The sequence below is a fragment of the Pteronotus mesoamericanus genome, unplaced genomic scaffold, assembly GCF_021234165.1.
Source record: "Pteronotus mesoamericanus isolate MK-2021 breed Mesoamerican mustached bat unplaced genomic scaffold, CSHL_Meso_final contig_74, whole genome shotgun sequence".
Classification (NCBI taxonomy): domain Eukaryota; kingdom Metazoa; phylum Chordata; class Mammalia; order Chiroptera; family Mormoopidae; genus Pteronotus; species Pteronotus mesoamericanus.
The window spans coordinates 4,072,110-4,090,748 of NW_026555247.1; the positions used below are offsets into that span (position 1 = coordinate 4,072,110).

General features: G+C 41.2%; 1 protein-coding gene across 1 annotated transcript in view; it reads right to left on the reverse strand.

The window, feature by feature from the left end:
- The window catches only part of CLUL1 (clusterin like 1), a 37,997-nt gene extending 21,562 nt beyond the window's left edge, over window positions 1–16,435 (reverse strand). Inside the window, 3 exon segments of the mRNA XM_054583828.1 lie at window positions 1,378–1,545; window positions 15,059–15,207; window positions 16,330–16,435. Coding sequence (XP_054439803.1) covers window positions 1,378–1,545; window positions 15,059–15,207; window positions 16,330–16,435 — 423 coding nt within the window.
- Between the last annotated feature and the right edge of the window lie 2,204 nt (window positions 16,436–18,639).

The window sequence follows — 18,639 nt, forward strand, 5'->3', positions numbered from 1 at the left end:
TTACTTAGGATGTTACTCATTTGCAGCGATCAAAGCCCTTCTTGCCATAATGAAAGGGATGAAGCTCTAATTATAGAATTCTCTACTCATTTGGAGAAGATTTTCTAGCAGCTACACCATGTTCTACATCTGTGTGACACCTAAGTTCGTGCCAGAACATTGCCCTTACATGATAGTAATATGGCTATCCTGTGTGTTATGGAACACACACATCACTGCTATAGCATCCTAGAGCTATTCAAAGAATTCTCCAGAAATTTTTAGAGAACTCATGCTTTCTCAAAAAGTAATCTGGGTGGATCATCTGTCTCTCCCTCTGCCAGCTTCTGTTTACCTGAATCCATTTATAAAAACAAAACTTTAAAGCCCCAGGAAATTTTCATAAGGCCACACAACTGACAGATAATAATGGTCCCCAAACCTCCTGACTTCCAGCCAGTGCTTATTCCACCATATTCTGTGTATTAGAGAGTAGCAATAAAAATAGAGCAGATGCAATTAACAGTGGAGGCAAATTAACTTGGCGTATGAATCATCCTAAGGGTTGCTCACTCTATAATTGGGTATGGCCCTGCCAAGCGAGGAGCATACTCTAATTAGTGCATGCTCTAATATGGAGAGGGAAATTTCACTCCATTTCATATTCAGCTCACTTCTTGAAAGCGAAGGGAAATTCAGGCCAATAGAGTAGGAGAGTTTTATAGGGCAGAGCTCATTCTATTCAGGTCACCTCCCTCTGTGATTCCCTCTGTCCAGAAGATAGCCAAAGGGGACAAAAAAGAAAACATGCCAGTCCTATAAGACATGCATGGATAGGCCTAAAGGGACATGAATCTCTGCTTGTGCGCACACTCATGTGCATGCTGCCATACATAAGAGGGCAAGCCCATTGAAAGAGATTCGGGAGGCAAGGAATGTCTTCAAATGTTTGGTCTCCAGGGGAAAAAAATTAAAGCAGTTTGAAATCAGAGACTATAAGACTATTATTTAGAATACAATTCAGCAAATATTTATTGGATATCTATAAGGCTTTAATGAAGATAGATGAGATATGGTCCCTGCCTTTAAAGAGCTTACAGTCTAATGGGAATGTGTTCACAAATAATAAATACAAGGCAGAAAGAGTCAGGGTGTTTCTAAGGGAGGTACATACAGTGTCATTAAACAGTGGGACAAATGCTGAATTGTTTTAACTTATAAATTGTATATACACAAGTGAATCATATATAAGCATGAATGCTAGAGTCTAGATTGCAAAAGGCCAATATCCAGATCAGGCATCTGTATTCTACATATTAATATAAATTAATTTTTAAAAAGCAAGTTGAAGTAGGTACCTTAAAAACTTTGAAAGCTTATGCTCTCTTATTCCCTTACCATATTTTCCATAAAGGACCAACTAGGTTGGCAGGTTGAATAAAATTTCATGCAGTCACTTTCCAGGCAAGACTTGCGTTCGTCCCAGGAATCTGCCAGAGATTCCTGGCATAACCTTTCTCCCTCTTCCAGATATTCTTGAACTTCGTTCATAAGTTTCAGGGCCTCCTAATTAAAAAGTAGAAACAAACATCCTATTTGCATTTCATGACTCAAATGTTTTATATATCTCATTTGATTCCACTCTTTAAAAATATGCATATTCTAACCTACCTTATTCCTTTTTCAAGCCCATAGCAGCTGACAGGTCTACCCCAAAGAAAGCTTCTCTTTGATTAAGAAAAGAGCACTGAGCCCTTGCCGGCATGGCGCAGTTGTTTGGGCATCATCTGGCAAAGGGAAAGGTCACCAGTTGGATTCCTAGTCAGGGCACATGCTTGGGTTGTGGGTTCTGTCCCCTATTGGGGCACGTGTAAGAAGCAACTGATTGATGTTTCTTTTCCCCTCTTTCTCCCTCCTCTACCTTCTCTCTAAAAATAAATAAATAAATAAATAAATGTTTAAAAAAAATTTTTAAAAATCCATTCCCTTCTCAAAATAAAAATAAAAAAGCACTGATTGATCCCTATTGAAGACTGTGAAAATCTTATCCAGCTGTTCATTTATTCATTCACTTGGTATCTATTGAGTGTTTGCTATGGGACAGACATTAATAGGTACAGGTAAACTAGCAATGAAGACACAGTCCCTGCTCTGGAAAACGAATGTAATTAACCTGTTTACTTGTCTGTCTTCACATCTAGTCCTTGATGGATGTGGAAAGTAGTTTTAAGGCTTAGAAAGCTGGTGCATTTATTTTTTTCAGTTATGCTGCTTTTAATTTTTGTATGAAAAGTTAATTTTAACTTTTCAAGAAAGCGTGATTCTTATATGTCAAATCACATCTTCCTACTGATAATTCTAATTGCCGAGATGCTGTATTTTTTCCTATTTGTAATATATTTTTATTAATTAATTTATTTTTTCAAATACATTTGGCTCTGCCTTCCCCCCAGCACTTTCCCCTCCCTGCTCCCCCCTCTCCATCCCTCAATCTCTCCCCACTTTGGCTTTGTCCATGAGTCCTTGCTATGTTTCTTGACTTGCCCCTTTCCTTCCTTTACCCCCACCCACCCCTCCCTCCTTCCCTCTTGTCTTTGTTGGTTTCTTTCTTCTTTCAGTGTTGCTGGTCTTATTTTCCCTACATCTTTGTTTTGTTGGTTAGGTTCTGCTTCTAGGTGAGATCATATGGTATTTATCTTTTGCCCCCTGGCTTATTTCGCTTAGTACAATGCTCTCCAGTTCCATCCATGCTGCCACGAAGTGTAGTAGTTGTTTTTTTTTTTTTTTTTTCCTGCTGCAGAGTATTCCATTGTGTAAATGTACCATAATTTTGTGATCCAGTCACCTACTGAAGGGCATTTAGTTTGCTTCCAACACTTGGCTATTGTAAATTGTGCTGCTATGAACATTGGGGTGCATAGGTTCCTTTGAACTGGCGTTTTGGGATTCGTAGGGTATGGTCCCAGCAGGGGAATCACTGGGTCAAAAGGCAGTTCCATTTTCAGCTTTTTGAGGAAATTCCACACTGCTTTCCACAATGGCTGCACCAGTCTGCATTCCCACCAACAGTGGACTAGGGTTCCCTTCTCTCCACAGCCTCGCCAGCACCTGTTGTTTGTTGATCTGTTTATGATGGCCATTCTGACCAGTGTGAGGTGGTATCCCATTGTGGTTTTGATCTGCATTTCTCTGATGGCTAGTGATGCCAAGCGTCCGTTCAAATGCCTCTGGGCCCTCTGTATATATTCCTTGGAAAAGTGTCTGCCCAGGTCCTTTGCCCATTTTTTGATTGGATCGTTTGTCTTCTTGGAGTGGAGTCGAGTGAGTTCTTTATATATCTTGGAGATGAAACCTCTATCTGATGTATCATTAGCAAATATATTTTCCCATATGGTTGGTTCCCTTTTCATTTTGCTGATGTTTTCTTTTGCCATGCAGAAGCTTCTTATTTTGATGAGGTCCCACTTGTTTATTCTTTCCTTTATGTCCCTTGCTTTAGGAGACATATCAGTGAAAAAATTGCTGTGTGGGATATCTGAGAGTTTCTGCCAATGTTCTCCTCTAGGACATTTATGGTGTTGCGACTTATATTTAAGTCTTTTATCCATCTTGAGTTTATTTTTGTGTATGGTGTCAGCTGATGATCCAATTTCAATTTCAACAACATTTGTTGAAGAGGCTATTATCACTCCACTTTATGCTTCTGCCCCCTTTGTCAAATATTAGTTGCCCATAGAGACCTGGGCTTATTTCTGGGCTTTCTATTCTGTTCCACTGGTCTATGAGTCTGTTCTTGTGCCAGTACCAGATTGTTTTGAGTATAGTGGCTTTCTAATATAGTTTGATGCCTGGTATTGTGATCCCTCCTACTTTGTTTTTCTTTCTCAAAATTGCTGTGGCTATTCAGGGTTGTTTCTGGTTCCATATAAATTTTTGAAATGTCTGTTCTATTTCTGTGAACTATGTAATTGGTATTTTAATAGGGATTGTGTTGAATCTATAATTGCTTTGGGTAGTATGGACATTTTGTTGATATTAATTCTTCCAATCCATGAACATGGTATATGCTTCCACTTATTTGTGTCTTCCTTAATTTCTTTCTTCAATGTTGTATAGTTTTCTGGTCTTTTACCTCGGTTAAATTTATCCCTAGGTACTTTATTTTTCTTGTTGTTATATCGAATCGTATTTTTTTCTGATTTCTTCTTCTTCTATTGCATTGCTGGTGTACAAAAATGCCTTTGATTTCTGAATATTGACTTTGTATCCTGCTGTTTTGCCAAATTCACTTATTAGGTTGAGTAGTTTTATGGTGGAGCCTACAGGGTTTTCTATGTACACTATCATTTCATCTGCAAACAAGGATAGTTTTACTTCCTCCTTTCCTATTTGGATGCCTTTTATTTCTTTCCTGTCTGATCATTGTGGCTAGGACTTCCAATACTATGTTGAAGTAAAGTGGTGAAAGCGGACATCCTTGTCATGTTCCCAATCTTAGAGGGAAATCTTTAGTTTTTGCCCATTGAGTAAGACGTTGGCTGTAGGTTTTTCACATATGGTGTTTATTACATTGAGGAATGCCCCATTTATTCCCATTTTATCGAGTGTTTTGATCATAAATGGGTGCTGTACCTTATCAAATGCTTTTTCTGCATCTATCGAGATGATCATGTGGTTTTTTTCCTTTCCTTTCATTTATGTAATGTATTATATTTATTGACTTGTGTATATTGAACCATCCCTGCATCCCTGGGATGAATCCCACTTGATCGTGGTGGATAATCTTTTTAATGTATTGCTGGATGTGGTTTGCCAATATTTTGTTGAGGATTTTAGTGTCTATGTTCATCAGCGAAATTGACCTGTAGTTTTCTTTGTAAGGTCTTTCCTTATCTGGTTTTGGGATTAGGGTGATGCTGGCCTCATAGAAAGAGTATGGGAGTCTTCCCTCCTCTTGGATATTTTGGAATAGTCTGAGAAGGACAGGGGTTAGCTCTTCCTTAAATGTTTTGTAAAATTCTTCTGTGAAAAAGTCCAGCCCAGGGCTTTTGTGTGCCGGGAGTTTCTTGATTACTGCTTCAATTTCCCCAGCTGTTATCGGTCTGTTCCAGCTTTCTGCTTCGTCCTCCTTCAGTGTTGGAAGATTATACTTTTCTAGAAATTTGTCCATTTCATCAAGGTTTTCGAATTTCTTAGCATATAATTTTTCATAGTAGTTTCTGACAATCCTTTGTATTTCTGTGGTATCAGTTGTTATTTCTCCTCTTTCATATCTGATATTATTAGTTTGGGTCCTCTCCCTTTTTTTCTTGATGAGTCTGCTTAAAGGCTTGTCAATTTTATTTATCTTTTCAAAGAACCAGCTTCTGGATTGGTTGATCCTCTGAATTGTTCTTTTTATCTCTATGTCATTCAGTTCTGCTCTAATCTTGACTATTTCCTTCCTTCTACTTGCTCTGGGGTATATTTGTTGTTGTTTCTCCAGTTCTTGAAGTTGTAGTGTTAGGTCTTTTATTTGAAATGTTTCTATCTTTTTTAGGTAAGCCTGTATTGCTATGAACTTCCATCTCAGGACTGCCTTTGCTGTGTCCCATAGGTTTTGGACTGTTGTCTGTTCATTTTCATTTGTTTCCAGAAACTTTTTGTTTCCTTCTCTTATCTCATTATTGACCCATTCATTGTTTAATAGTCTACTGTTTAGTCTCCATGAGTTTGCAAGTTTTTGAGGTTTCTCTTTGAGGTTGATTTCCAGTTTCAAGCCCTTGTGGGCTGAGAAAAAGTTTGGTATTATTTCAATTTTCCTGAATTTGCTGAGGTTTGCTTTGTGTCCTATCATGTGGTCTATCTTTGAAAAACTGCCATGAGCATTTGAAAAGAATGTGCATTTTTCTTCTTTGGGATGTAAGGTTCTATATATGTCAGTTAAGTCTTTTTGATTCAGTGTGTCATTCAGAGCCACAATATGTTTATTAATGTTTTGTTTGGAAGATCTGTCCATTTTTGACAGTGGGGTGTTGGAATCCCCTACTATCAGTGTGTTCCTGTCTATATCTTTTTTGAAGTCCTCCAACAATTTCCTTATAAACTTGGGGGCTCCTCTATTGGGAGCATATAAGTTTACAATGTTGATGTCTTCTTGATAGATTCTTCCTTTAAGTATTATAAAGTGCCCCTCTGGGTCTCTCTTTATGGCCTTTGTTTTGAAATCTACTTTGTCTGATACAAGTATGGCAACCCCGGCCTTTTTCTCATGTCCATTTGCTTGGAATATTTTTTTCCATCCCTTTACTTTCAATCTGTGTAGGTCTCTTGCTCTGAGGTGGGTCTCTTGTAGGCAGCATATGTGTGGGTCATGTTTTCTTATCCATTCAGCTACCCTGTGTCTTTTGATTGGGGCATTTAGTCCATTCACATTGAGAGATATTATTGATAGAAACTTACTCATCTTTTCTCTTTGTACCTGTGTTCCTCTCTGTCTCATTCTTTTCCTTCATCTGCTTAAACCAGTCCCCTTAGCATGTCTTGGAGTGCTGGTTTGGTAGAGATGTATTCTTTTAGCCTTCTCTTGTCTGGGAAACTCCATATTTCCCCTTCTATTTTAATGGAGAGCCTTGCTGGGTAGAGCAGCCTTGGCTGTAGGCCCTTGCTTTTCATGGCTTGGAATATTTGTTGCCATTCCCTTCTGGCTTGCAGTGTTTCTGTTGAGAAGTCAGCTACTAGGCGCATCGGGGCCCCCTTGTATGTTACTTTCTGCTTCTCCCTTGCTGCCTTGAGGATTCTCTCTTTGTCTTTGACATTTGCCATTTTAATGATGATGTGTCTTGGAGTGGACCTCTTTGAGTCCCTCTTGAGTGGGGTCCTCTGTGCCTCCTGGATCCTAGAGAGCCTTTCTCTCCTCAAATTGGGGAAATTTTCCATCATTACTTTTTCGAGGAGGTTCTCTATCCCTTGCTCCTCTTCTTTTCCTTCTGGTATCCTTATTATGCAGATATTATTGCATTTCAGGTTGTCCTGCATTTCCCTAAATGCCTCTTCATTCTTTTTGAGTCGTTTTTCCATTTCTTGTTTTTTCTGGGAGCTTCTTTCTACCTTATCCTCCATCTCACTGATTCGATCCTCGGCTTCATCCAGCCTGCTTTGGATTCCTTCTACTGTGTTCTTCAATTCAGAAATGGTATTCTTCATATCCTCTTGTGTCTTCTTGATAGTTTCTATGTCCTTTTCTGGGCTGATATAGTTTGCTGTAAGATCCTGATAGTTTCTCTGCAGTTTCTCATAGTTCTCTTTGAGCTGGCTGAGCTCATTGAGCTTCCTTAGAACCATTGTTTTGAATTCAGTATCTGATAGTTCCCTTGCCTCTATTTCATTTAGCTCTCTCTGTGGGGAGTCCCCTTTTCCACTCATTTGGGGGGGAACTTCTTTTTCTTCCCATTTTTGTGAGAGTCTGTTAAGTATTTTTGTCCTTTACTTTTCTTTCTGGGCCTGCCTCTGATGATGTCAGTTGTTGACCCTATAGGACCTTGGGTTGTTTGTTTGAGCCTTCCAGGAGTCTAATGTCTGTGTCTGATTCCTGCTTGGAGCAGCTCTGTGACCCCTTCGGTCAGGGCTGGGCTATTTTTTGGGATCTCTCTGCGCTCTCACGCGGGCTCCTTGAGCGTGCTCCAGTGCTGCAGGATCCCCTGCCTCCCTGGGCTGGCATGTGCTTGCCCCAGACCAGGGTGCTTATTTGCAACCTCGCGTACTCATCTGGCCCCCCTGGCCGGCGAGCTCCACGGCAGTGGTCAGTTTAGGGTCTTCTATCGTGTATTTTCCCCACTTTTGGCTCTTTGGGTGCATTGCTTGCCCTCGCCAAATGGGGACTACGGAAATGGGAGGAAGTCAGCTCCAGGACTCTCCGGTTAATGCTGTCTCTGGTCTCTCCTCCATGGACTCTGGGCAGCTCTACTAATTTTGTGGGCCGCTCCACAATCGCGGCGGGGCAGATCAATGTACGCCTGCCCTTTCCGCTCTGTGCACTCCCTCGCAGGCCATATAGGTGCCAATCTGTGGGAGGCCTTGCCGGCCGGTGCAAGCGTTCCCCAGCCCACGCGTGTCACACACATGCTCGCCAACCCTCGCCGGTCACTCGGCATAAGTGTGCGCGCCTGCCCTGGGTGTTTTTGGGGTGTCTATGTGTGCTTTTTGGCTTTTGGCTCTTTGGGGGTGTGGCCTCTTCCCGCGCAATGGAGACTATGGCAAGGAGAAGGAGTCGGGACTCCCCGGTTCCTCCTCCCATTCTTTCCCCAACACCTCAGTTTCTAGTCTCTCCTCAGGGGTCTCTGGGCAGTTCTGTGACCCCTTTGGCCAAGAATCCACCACCTGTGCAGACTGTGTTTCAATCGCAGGCAGTCTGGTTCATGCACGCCCTGCTTCTGCCTCTTTGGGGTCACGCCTTTCCAGCTCACAATGGAGACTACAGAACGGGGAGGGAGTCGGGACTCCCCGGTTCCTCCTCCTGTTCTTTCTCCAACGCCTCCATCTCCAATCTCTCCTCAAGGCTCTCCCAGCCAGTCTGCACTCAGCCCCACAGCTCACATGCACAAGCTGTGTGCAGAGCGCACAAAAGGCAGGTTAATTGATTCCCTTATGCCTGAGCGAGATGGTAGCTGCAGAGTGGGAGGTGTGTTATCACTGGGGCTCCACCAGCTGCCGTGTCAGTTCTCTTCACAAAGTTTTCCTCACCAGTCTTTTCCCAGGCACCAGCCCACCCTGCTGCCGCCTCTACCCAGAGATCAAGGAGGGTGGCTGCCACTGCAACTTTTGCGTTTGCCCTTTAAATGTCTCTTTGCATCCCCAGCCACCTGTCTCTGGCAGAGAGCGCCCCTAAGCTTTTTGGGGTTGCGTTTTGTCTGTATTTTCTTGGCTTTAGCTGCTGTAGTTTAGGGGTTCCTGTTTATGATTCAGACCCCTTTCTTCTCGGGGGAAGCTAACTGGTCGTTTAATGTCCCTCTGGTGCCAGTGCCCGTGGGCACCCAGCCCACCCTCTTGAGCCTCCACCGCACTTCTCACCCACTGGGATGTGTGAGAGTAGAATCCACTGTCCGCGGCACCAAGGCTCCTCTCCCACTATCGCTCCACTGCTTTCCAGGTGATTACTCCATTATTTAGTTGCAATTCCAGTTTGGTTTTGGGAGGAGGTCAGCGTGACTCCCATTCACTCCTCCACCATCTTCCCTCTCTTTCCAGAAAGCTTTTGAAGCATCCTCTTAATCGGCATTTTTCAGTCCCTAGGTAGTGTTTTGTTTGAAAGGACCAAGTAACAGTTGTTTTGAGTTCTCTATCTCACTCTTTTCCTTCATCTTCTTAAACCAGTCCCTTTAGCATATCTTGGAGTGCTGGTTTGGTAGAGATGTATTCTTTTAGCCTTCTTTTGTCTGGGAAACTCCTTATTTCCCGTTCTATTTTAATGGAGAGCCTTGCTGGGTAGAGCAACCTTGGTTGTAGGCCCTTGCTTTTCATTACTTGGAATATTTCTTGCCATTCCCTTCTGGCTTGCAGTGTTTCTGTTGAGAAGTCAGCTGCTAGCTGCATCGGGGCCCCCTTGTATGTTACTACCTGTTTCTCCCTTGCTGCCTTGAGGATTCTCTCTTTGTCTTTGACATTTGCCATTTTAATGATGATGTGTCTTAGAGTCGGCCTCCTTGGGCCCTCTTGAATGGGGCCTTCCGTGCTTCTTGGACCCATGAGACCTTTTCTCTCCTCAAATTGGGGAAATTTTCCATCATTACTTTTTCGAGGAGGTTCTCTATCCCTTGCTCCTCTTCTTTTCCTTCTGGTATCCTTATTATGCAGATATTATTGCGTTTCAGGTTGTCCTGCATTTCCCTAAATGCCTCTTCATTCTTTTTGAGTCTTTCTTTCCCTTTCCTGTTTTTTCTGGGAGCTTCTTTCTACCTTATCCTCCATCTCACTGATTCGATCCTCGGCTTCATCCAGCCTGCTTTGGATTCCTTCTACTGTGTTCTTCAATTCAGAAATGGTATTCTTCATATCCTCTTGTGTCTTCTTGATAGTTTCTATGTCCTTTTCTGGGCTGATATAGTTTGCTGTAAGATCCTGATAGTTTCTCTGCAGTTTCTCATAGTTCTCTTTGAGCTGGCTGAGCTCATTGAGCTTCCTTAGAACCATTGTTTTGAATTCAGTATCTGATAGTTCCCTTGCCTCTATTTCATTTAGCTCTCTCTGTGGGGAGTCCCCTTTTCCACTCATTTGGGGGGAACTTCTTTTTCTTCCCATTTTTGTGAGTCTATTATTATTATTTTGCTTCTGCTTCAATTGATCTGTATAGATTTCCTGACTTTGTGGATTAAACTTCTTTGCTAGCAAGCAGGTCTTTTTATTTATTTATTTATTTATTCACTTACTTACTTACTTACTTTTCTTTCTGAGTCTGCCCCTGATGATGTCAGTTGTTGACCCTATCTGACCTTGGGCCATCTGTTTGAGCCTTCCAGGAATCTACTGTCTGTGTCTGTCTCCCGTGATTGTCAATCTGGTCACTCTGTCCTCATCTGTCAAGTTTAGGCACCAGCGGGCAGAGCAGTGCCGCCTCAACGCAGGACTATCCTGCCCTTATAGACTGCTGTCACTCAGGAGAGTAGTCCGCATGAGCGAGATGGGGATCATGGACAGAGGAAGAGTCAGCACCGGGACTCCCCAACACCTCTATCTCCAGTCTCTCCTCGAGGGTCTCTGGGCAGCCCTGTGACCCCTTTGGCCAGGTATCCGCTATTTCTGCAGACCATGGTGTAATCGGGGGCGAACCAGCTCCCACGCCGGCTCTGCCTCCTTGGGGGCGTGGCCTGCCTGTGCAGAATGGAGACTACGGAATGGGGAGGGAGTCTGATCCAGGAATCCTGGCTAATCCTCTCGTTCTTTCCCCAGAACCTCGGTCTTCAGTCTCTCCTCAAGGGTCTCTATGCAGCCATGTATCCCCTTCTCCAGGGATCTTCTATTTCTTCCAGCCAGTCTGCACTCATCTCCCAGCCCACATGAGCGCAGGCTGTGTGTGGAGTGTGCAAAAGGCAGGTTAATTGATTCCCTTATGCCTGAGCAAGATGGTAGCTGCGGAGTGGGAGGTGAGTTATCATCAGGGCTCTGCTGGCCACCGTCTCAGTTCTCTTCACAAAGTTTTCCACATCAATCATTCCTCAGGCGCCAGCCCACTCATCTGCCGCCTCTACCCAGAGATCAAGGAGGGCAGCTGCCACTGCAAATTTTCGCATTGGCCCTTTAAATGTCTCTTTGCATCTCCAGCCACCTGTCTCTGGCAGAGAGCGCCCCTAAGCTTTTTGAGGCTGCATTTTGTCTGTGTGTTTTCCTTGTTTCAGCTGCTGTAGTCTAGGGGGTCCCTGTTTATGGTTCAGACCCTGTTCTTCTCAGGGGGATTCAACTGGCCATTTCCATGTCCCTCTGTTGCTGATGCCTGTGGGCGCCCAGCCCACCCTCTTGAGCCTCCACCGCACTTCTCACCCGTTGGGATGTGTGAGAGTTGATTCCACTGTCTGTCTGTGGCTCCAAGGCTCCTCTCACTCTATCGTTCTACCGTTTTCCAGGTGATTTCTCCACTATTTAGTCACTATTCCAGTTTGGTCTTGGGAGGAGGTCAGCGCGACTCCCACTCACTCCTCCGCCATCTTTTTCTTCCTCGAGATGCTGTATTTTGAGTTTCATTCTTCTTGTCCTTATTCTGAGCACTCCCTCTTGTGGCGATTGGCTGTACTTGTCCATGTCCCACTCTAGGTGGTAAGGAGCCCAGCAGAAGTGACACCGTCCCTAAGTACCTCAGCACCCTGTCCTCTGAGCTCCTCTCAGGTTGGCACCCCTGCTGAGACCCCTGGCCTCCCTACAAGTGTGAACTTCTGAGGACAGGCTCCCTCCATGCCTGAGATGTATGTAGTTCAGGAGAATTGTGGTGTATAATGGACCCACCCATAAGAAGACAGCCTCAGAGCTAATGGCCACTCCCTTAAGTGAAGACTACAGGAGGGAGCAAAGTTTCTGTACTTAAAGCCAATTTATTGTGCATCGTCACTTAGTGGGGGAAAAAAATAATTCACCCTTTTCTGGCATATTAAGCCCAAAGAAGCACCTAGGCACTGAAAATCTTCCACATATCCTTCGCTGGGCTCGCATTGTTCGGCAGCCTTCATGGCAGAATCCTGAGGCTAAGCCAGGTGGCATTTGCTGTGTGCCATAAAAAAACTGGCAGGGCTGCAGCCTACCAAATGTACTTTGTGACCCAGACAGGATTTTCCTGTCTTCTTGGGCTTTGTAGAACACTTTTGGAACCCTACACTTCTCAAGAAAGTTTGCCTCATCTTGGCACTGAATTGCAGTCACTCCTGACTTTCTTCCACTCACTCCCAAGAGCGTAACAAAAACCAATACTAAATCACATGTCTCAAGTTTTGGCAGGAAATGTTGCCATGGAGGAAGTAGATCTCTGGTTTAGGAAGGCCCATTCCATTTCCCCCTAAATGTCCATATCACTTCCAGTAGTTTACAACTTATCAAAGTCCCATGTAAACCTGGAGTGGAGGCAAACTACTTTAAGCCACACTAGGGTTTTCCAGTTTAGTAAGTTTCCTATGCTCTTACTTAATATTACTAGGGAGGCTGAGGAGGGAGTCTGTGGCGGCACTGGCTCACCTGAGGATGGGTGGTGCTCTGTACCGGCAGACTGGAGGCACCAATCCCATATTTGCCAGTTCACAGTTTGTCTAAAGTATCCCCTATTCTATGGTTAAAGTAATTTTATGGGAGGAGACTTTTGCTTTTTAAAAATTAACTTTTTAATTGAGTGTCTAGACCTTAAGAGTGTGAATCAATGACCTTTTATACAATAAGTAGTTTTTAAGAAAAATTAAAAGTCTATGGGTCCTAGGATTCTGCAGGACCAGAACTGAAACCACCACTTGCTTACCTGACCCACCCCTAACTGGAGCATTCTTTCATAGTACTGCACCCTTGGCTTGCCAGGAGGCTGGGGAAAGTGAGAAAAACAGAAAGTCACTGGGTCCCACAGGCAGAGCACCAGATGACTTTCTCCCTGGTCATTCATGACAACGTTGGGTTAACCGAATCATTAACATCTCAAGCCTCAGTTTCCTCACCTGTAAATGGGAGTAATGGTGTCATTAGTCCCAGTAGCCAGTCAGGCTCACAAGCCCACCAGGGAAGAATGCAGCTCAAGAGGCTTCCATGTTTTCCTCATGAGGATCTATTCGTAATTCTCTAAAAATCTTTTGATTGCTGTCAAAAGGAAGGGGGACTTTTAGCTGCTGGTCAGGCAGTCTCTTTTCCTTGGTAGGGACTCTGCAGGATGCAGAGTATAGGTGTGGCCAAAACATCAACCAGTGTGATGACAGGCTGGCCACGGCTTTGTGGTCAGCCTGTCAGACAATCCTGCCTCAACTGCTTACTGGATGCCAGGAGGCCACAGAGCTTGGAAGTGAAGAGAATTCCAGGAGCTATCTGAAACTTGGTGGTCCCCAAATTTATAGGTACAAGAAGGAAATATTAGAAATTCTATCTGTATTTTTAAATTTAAAAATTGACTCTGGGGAGGAAAAATGGGGAGTTGTTTACTGGGTATTTAGCTTCAGTTTTGCATGATGGAAAGAATTCTGGAGATTGGTTGTCCAACCATGTGAATGTACTCAACACTACTTAACTGTATACTTAAAAATAATTAAGATGGTAAACTGTATATTATGTGTATTTTACCAAAATTTTAAAATTTACTTAATGAAAACAAATTTTGAAAATAATTTAACCTCATTGTTAAAATTTAAAACATTTTCCAAGTTCTGTTTGTTAATGTTTTGATTTCCTCTTTAAGGGTAATTTTGGAAAACAAATTTTTTTAAAAAAATTTAAATGATTTGAGTGTTATGTTAATGGTTAATGCTATAAAACTAATGAATCATGCAATAGCTATAATTTAGAGATGTAATGAGCTTTCTAATTGTAACATGAACAATTTTTAACATCTTCCATGGACATTTGAAAAAAATGTGTATGCTCTGTTGGTAAGATAGATAGTTTGAACCACAGCTGTCAGGTAAAGGTTTTTGAATTAAAAAAATGATTAGTCTGGTGTACTATTTCATATACACTGGTGCTCCATTGTGGTATTTTTGTCAGACAATTGCATGAGGCCAACAGTGTGTGAAGACCCTGGGGAAGAGGGGCCTCCACATTCCAGAAGCACTGACACTGGCTTCCTCTCTCTCTGTTCACTTGCAGCCAATTGCAATGAATAGCATTTAGGAGGACTCAGTTAAATGACGGGTTCTAATGTCTAATTTTAATAAAACTAGCCCTCACTAAATGGACAGGAGGCTAAAGAAAACAAAATACGGGCAGGTTATGAGTAATTTCAGCTCAGGAAGATAAGAAGCAAAGGCAGAGCTGACACTTCTTCATTCTGAGCTCTTTATTGGCCGGGTGACAGAGGAAAAATATGATGATCTAATCAGATCTGGTAAGTGAGCTAAAAACATTTCAAAATATCTAGATTATTTGAAATATGAACTACCTCCACCCTAGCTAACCATAAACCTCATCCTAAGTGTATTTTGTGCCTTGAGCTGTTGGTCATAGCAAGTCATGTTTCTAATTTATAAATAAATTAATATGCATATGTTTAGGAGTGAATGCTAACAAATATTTTAGTAATAGGGTTAGGAGATCAGAAACTCTGGAGACCACTAATCTGGCCACAAAATCCCTGAACACTTTTGACTCAATATCCTAACTCAGAAGGAATTAAGGATACAGCATTTTTAAGAAAGCAGCACTCCCAAACAGGGCTTAATCCCCAAACTTCATGGATTTAGGAGCCCTGCAAAGGCCTATTCTACAAGGAATATGTTCTGTGAAGAAATTAAAAACTTCCTTCAAACTTTTCCTTCAATAAGGGCTGGTCTTCAAAACAATCTGTTACTAGGGAAAACAGACAATCAGTTGCCTTTATAAGTACAATATTTATGGTCTAGGTATGTTTAAGAACAGGTATTATTTTCAATTCCTGTACCTGTTTTCCTTCTCTGCATTTCTTCAGGGTTTTCATTAGATTTGTATGCTCCTCCTCTCTCCTTTCCATCATGATTTTCATCTGCTTCATACCAACCAAAGCCTTCTTCACCTCTTCATCAACATCTATCTCCCCAGCTTTGGAAAAACCTAAAAGATATGTTGTAATTTTTTTCTTTGAAATCCAATTACATTACAGTGTATCAGTATCTGCATCAAAATACAATGAATTCACTTATTTTTTTTTTTATGTCTCCTGAACAGAAGCTTAACTGTTCTTTTATAGCATCAAATTCTGAAAGCAGATCATAATGAATTAGCTGTCAGCTGCCACATGGACTCAGCTGCCACGTGGACAATACCTTCTGTTCCTCACTGCTGAGCTCCTAGGCAAGTCGGAGTTCACTTAATCTCATTCTTGTCATTTTCTTCGGGGCCTGTTTTCATTTATCCATGTTTGTATTATAGAAAATTTTGATTTTTTGTCATAATTTATATTAAATACCTAACTGGGAACCTCAAATCCAGTGAACAATTTCCCTTTCTCTCAGCTTCAATTACCTTCCCAAGAGGCATCATACCTAGAAAGTATCTCATATAATGCAAGATTCTTTAATAACCTACTGGACATCTCTTACACACTTTTAATAACCCCTCAGTGAGTATAAAATTCATTGTTGTTCTCTCCACAATAGTCAATATGGCTTTCTAAGGAGCTTATTCCTGCCTCCAAATTTAACTATAGACCGCCTCCACAAAGCAATATTTTAACTAACTTATTTTTCTAAGTATTAAGTACCCAAAGCATATACTATCAAGCAAAGGTCAGAAGTTAATGAGCACTGACCTACCAGATTCAATGTCATTATAACCCATTCTCTCACGATCTCAAGAATAACTGCATAGATTACTTTAATTGTTTAAATTTTTCAAATGCTAGAAAAGAATTTCACTGTTCATTAAAACTGCTTAGAGGACACCAAACATCTGGATGATACCAAGAAATGCAGTCACAAAGTTGGCAAGTTCTATCTGCATGATAGCAAACATCTGGATATAAGAATGTTCTCAGATACTCAATTGGAATTTTCTATTTTTATCCAGAGGTTTGGCGTCACGTCTACTTGGTTTAAGTGCCTAGAGAACATCTCACCGTGAAACTGGAGGGCCATAATGAATACGGTTATCTCATGACTGTAAATCACTGTACGTGCCAGCAGGACATGCAAACATGCAAACAGGACGTGGCACAGATAAGGAAACTAAACATACCCCTCAGGTTTCCATGGATAGCAGTTTTGTCTTTCCAAGTAGGTGCACAGTGACAGTCTTTCAACCATAGCAGATACACAATAAACACCAAGAGTGGCAGCTTCATGTTCCCGCTGTTACTGCAAAGGAAAAATAAACCTGCATCAAATGCCTGCCATTAGGTTAGTTTCTGTTGGCATTAATTGAAACACATGGTGACTCAAAGTATTTTTCTGTCAATTTTTCTTTTTGACTTTAGACAATTCATAGACCTGGAATATAAATTTTTTTAAAAAAGACAACCCAAGTCTCCAGTTAGTTTACATTCTTCATGACAGTAAATAAGGTTACATCTGAAGTACTTGAAATTTAAGGTAATGAATAGTATGGCTCACAACCCCATAGAATTCAAATTTCATTTTATTTTCTTGTCAACAGTAAACATCACCAAACACAGAATGAGTTCAAATATATCAGAGGGATTTCCTCCTCCAATTCTGAATCCTCAATGAGTTTTCACCTAAATGGTTGAATTCCTTATTTTTTTTACAACTTATTTTTAACTAAAGCAAAGCAGCTTCACATACTTTCTCATACTTATAAAACATAAAACATATCAATATATAAAATAGTTTAGAGTTACATGTTTTTCTCAGATAATGAATTTCCTTTTAGATTTGATTTCATATACATTAATTATAAACATTTCAAATGCAAACGTTTAAAATTTCACAAAGAAAAGGAAAACAACTGTATACTTTAATAACGTTAAATCTCTGAAGTGTTAGATTATCTTAATTCTTCCAAAAGGAGATATTTATCTGTTTTATGTATATTTACTGTTTGAAAACTAAAACTTTCCATTATTTAATCAACATTTGAAATTTTAATCTACATTTGGAATGTCTTTTTAATATAGTAATAAAATCACATCAGCACAAGTAGTTACAAAGTCATCACATTTTACATACATCTACATCTATCATTTGAACTAACTCTTCTCTTTCTATTATGACCCTATTTACCAAATGAAACTTTTAAATATATTTACCACTAACTTTGCAGTATCTCTCCGGTGAGGTTACCACCAGCTCCTGGAAGGACCTTCACTTTTCTTTAATTTAATTTTAATCTGTGTCAAGTATTTAACCTTGTTCTATTAAGTTGATGACACAGCTCTTAATCCTATTAACCTAGCATTTTGAGATTAATGAGTGTGGTTTAAAACTTGGCTGCACTTAGAAAGAAACACTAGAGGGCAGGCTGTGTACATGATCAGGAATGATGACCTCGAGTTATTTTACACAAATGTCTGGTAGGACTCATTAAAGCCTTAAAAATATGTTTTAATCTGAAATTTATGATATGTATATTCCTATAGACACAAACAAATTTTATTGCAAACATGAGCAATGATATGAAAGAGAGTATGTAAACTCAGATAAGACGCTTTGAAGATTACATAGTTGTTTGGCATTTTTTGACTATATATAAACACATTTTAACTAAATAAAGTGATAAAATTTAGCACATAAAAATGCAATAGATATGTACTTCAGGCTCACTACAATTTGATAACTGATTAACTGAACTGATAATGTGGCCCCTTAGTAGCCCATTTAAAAACAACTTGGTTTTTAGTCAGGTGTAGAGTCTACAGGAATGAGTATCTCTGGCTACTGAAATCTGAAGACTGTCTTGGGCCCCTTTGAAGGTTTTGAGGGATTAGCCAATTCATACGTATTATGTGCTCAGTACTTTCTAAGCAGGTTAAATTGACATTTCTGAACTGGCCCACCTGCTTTTCAAGGGCCCTTAGAAGTTGATCCTTGTTTTTGAGCATCTTGTAGTCTAGAGTTTATGTCTGCTTCACCTGAGCACTGGGGTGGGCAATTACAGGACATAAAGTCCAGCTCACACCCCATTTCAGCTGTCTTGATTTCCCCCTAATTCTCTGTTTTAGTTGGAAACCTCTTAACACTGTTAGAAAACAGATCAGCCCAAAGTTTTGAAGTAGTTCAATTGTGAAATTGTTCAAGTAGAAAATTGTGAAGTAAAAACTTGAACTATTATTTTAAGTAGCCTACTGTCAGTTTTGAGCAACTACAATTCACACCCATAAACAGTTGTGTCTTGTCCTGAGAGGTAACCAGATGGCCAATGGAGGAAGCAGCACTGTAGGTATTTTTCTCAGGAAGAGAGGACATTGTTCTGAAAAAGTCAACAGGAAATTATCCAGGGCTACTCCGACCCTGAGAACTCTTGCTCGGCAGTTTGCTGTTGTCCAAGTTTGGGCCCATTTGAGGTCATTCATGGCTGACATTTGCATGC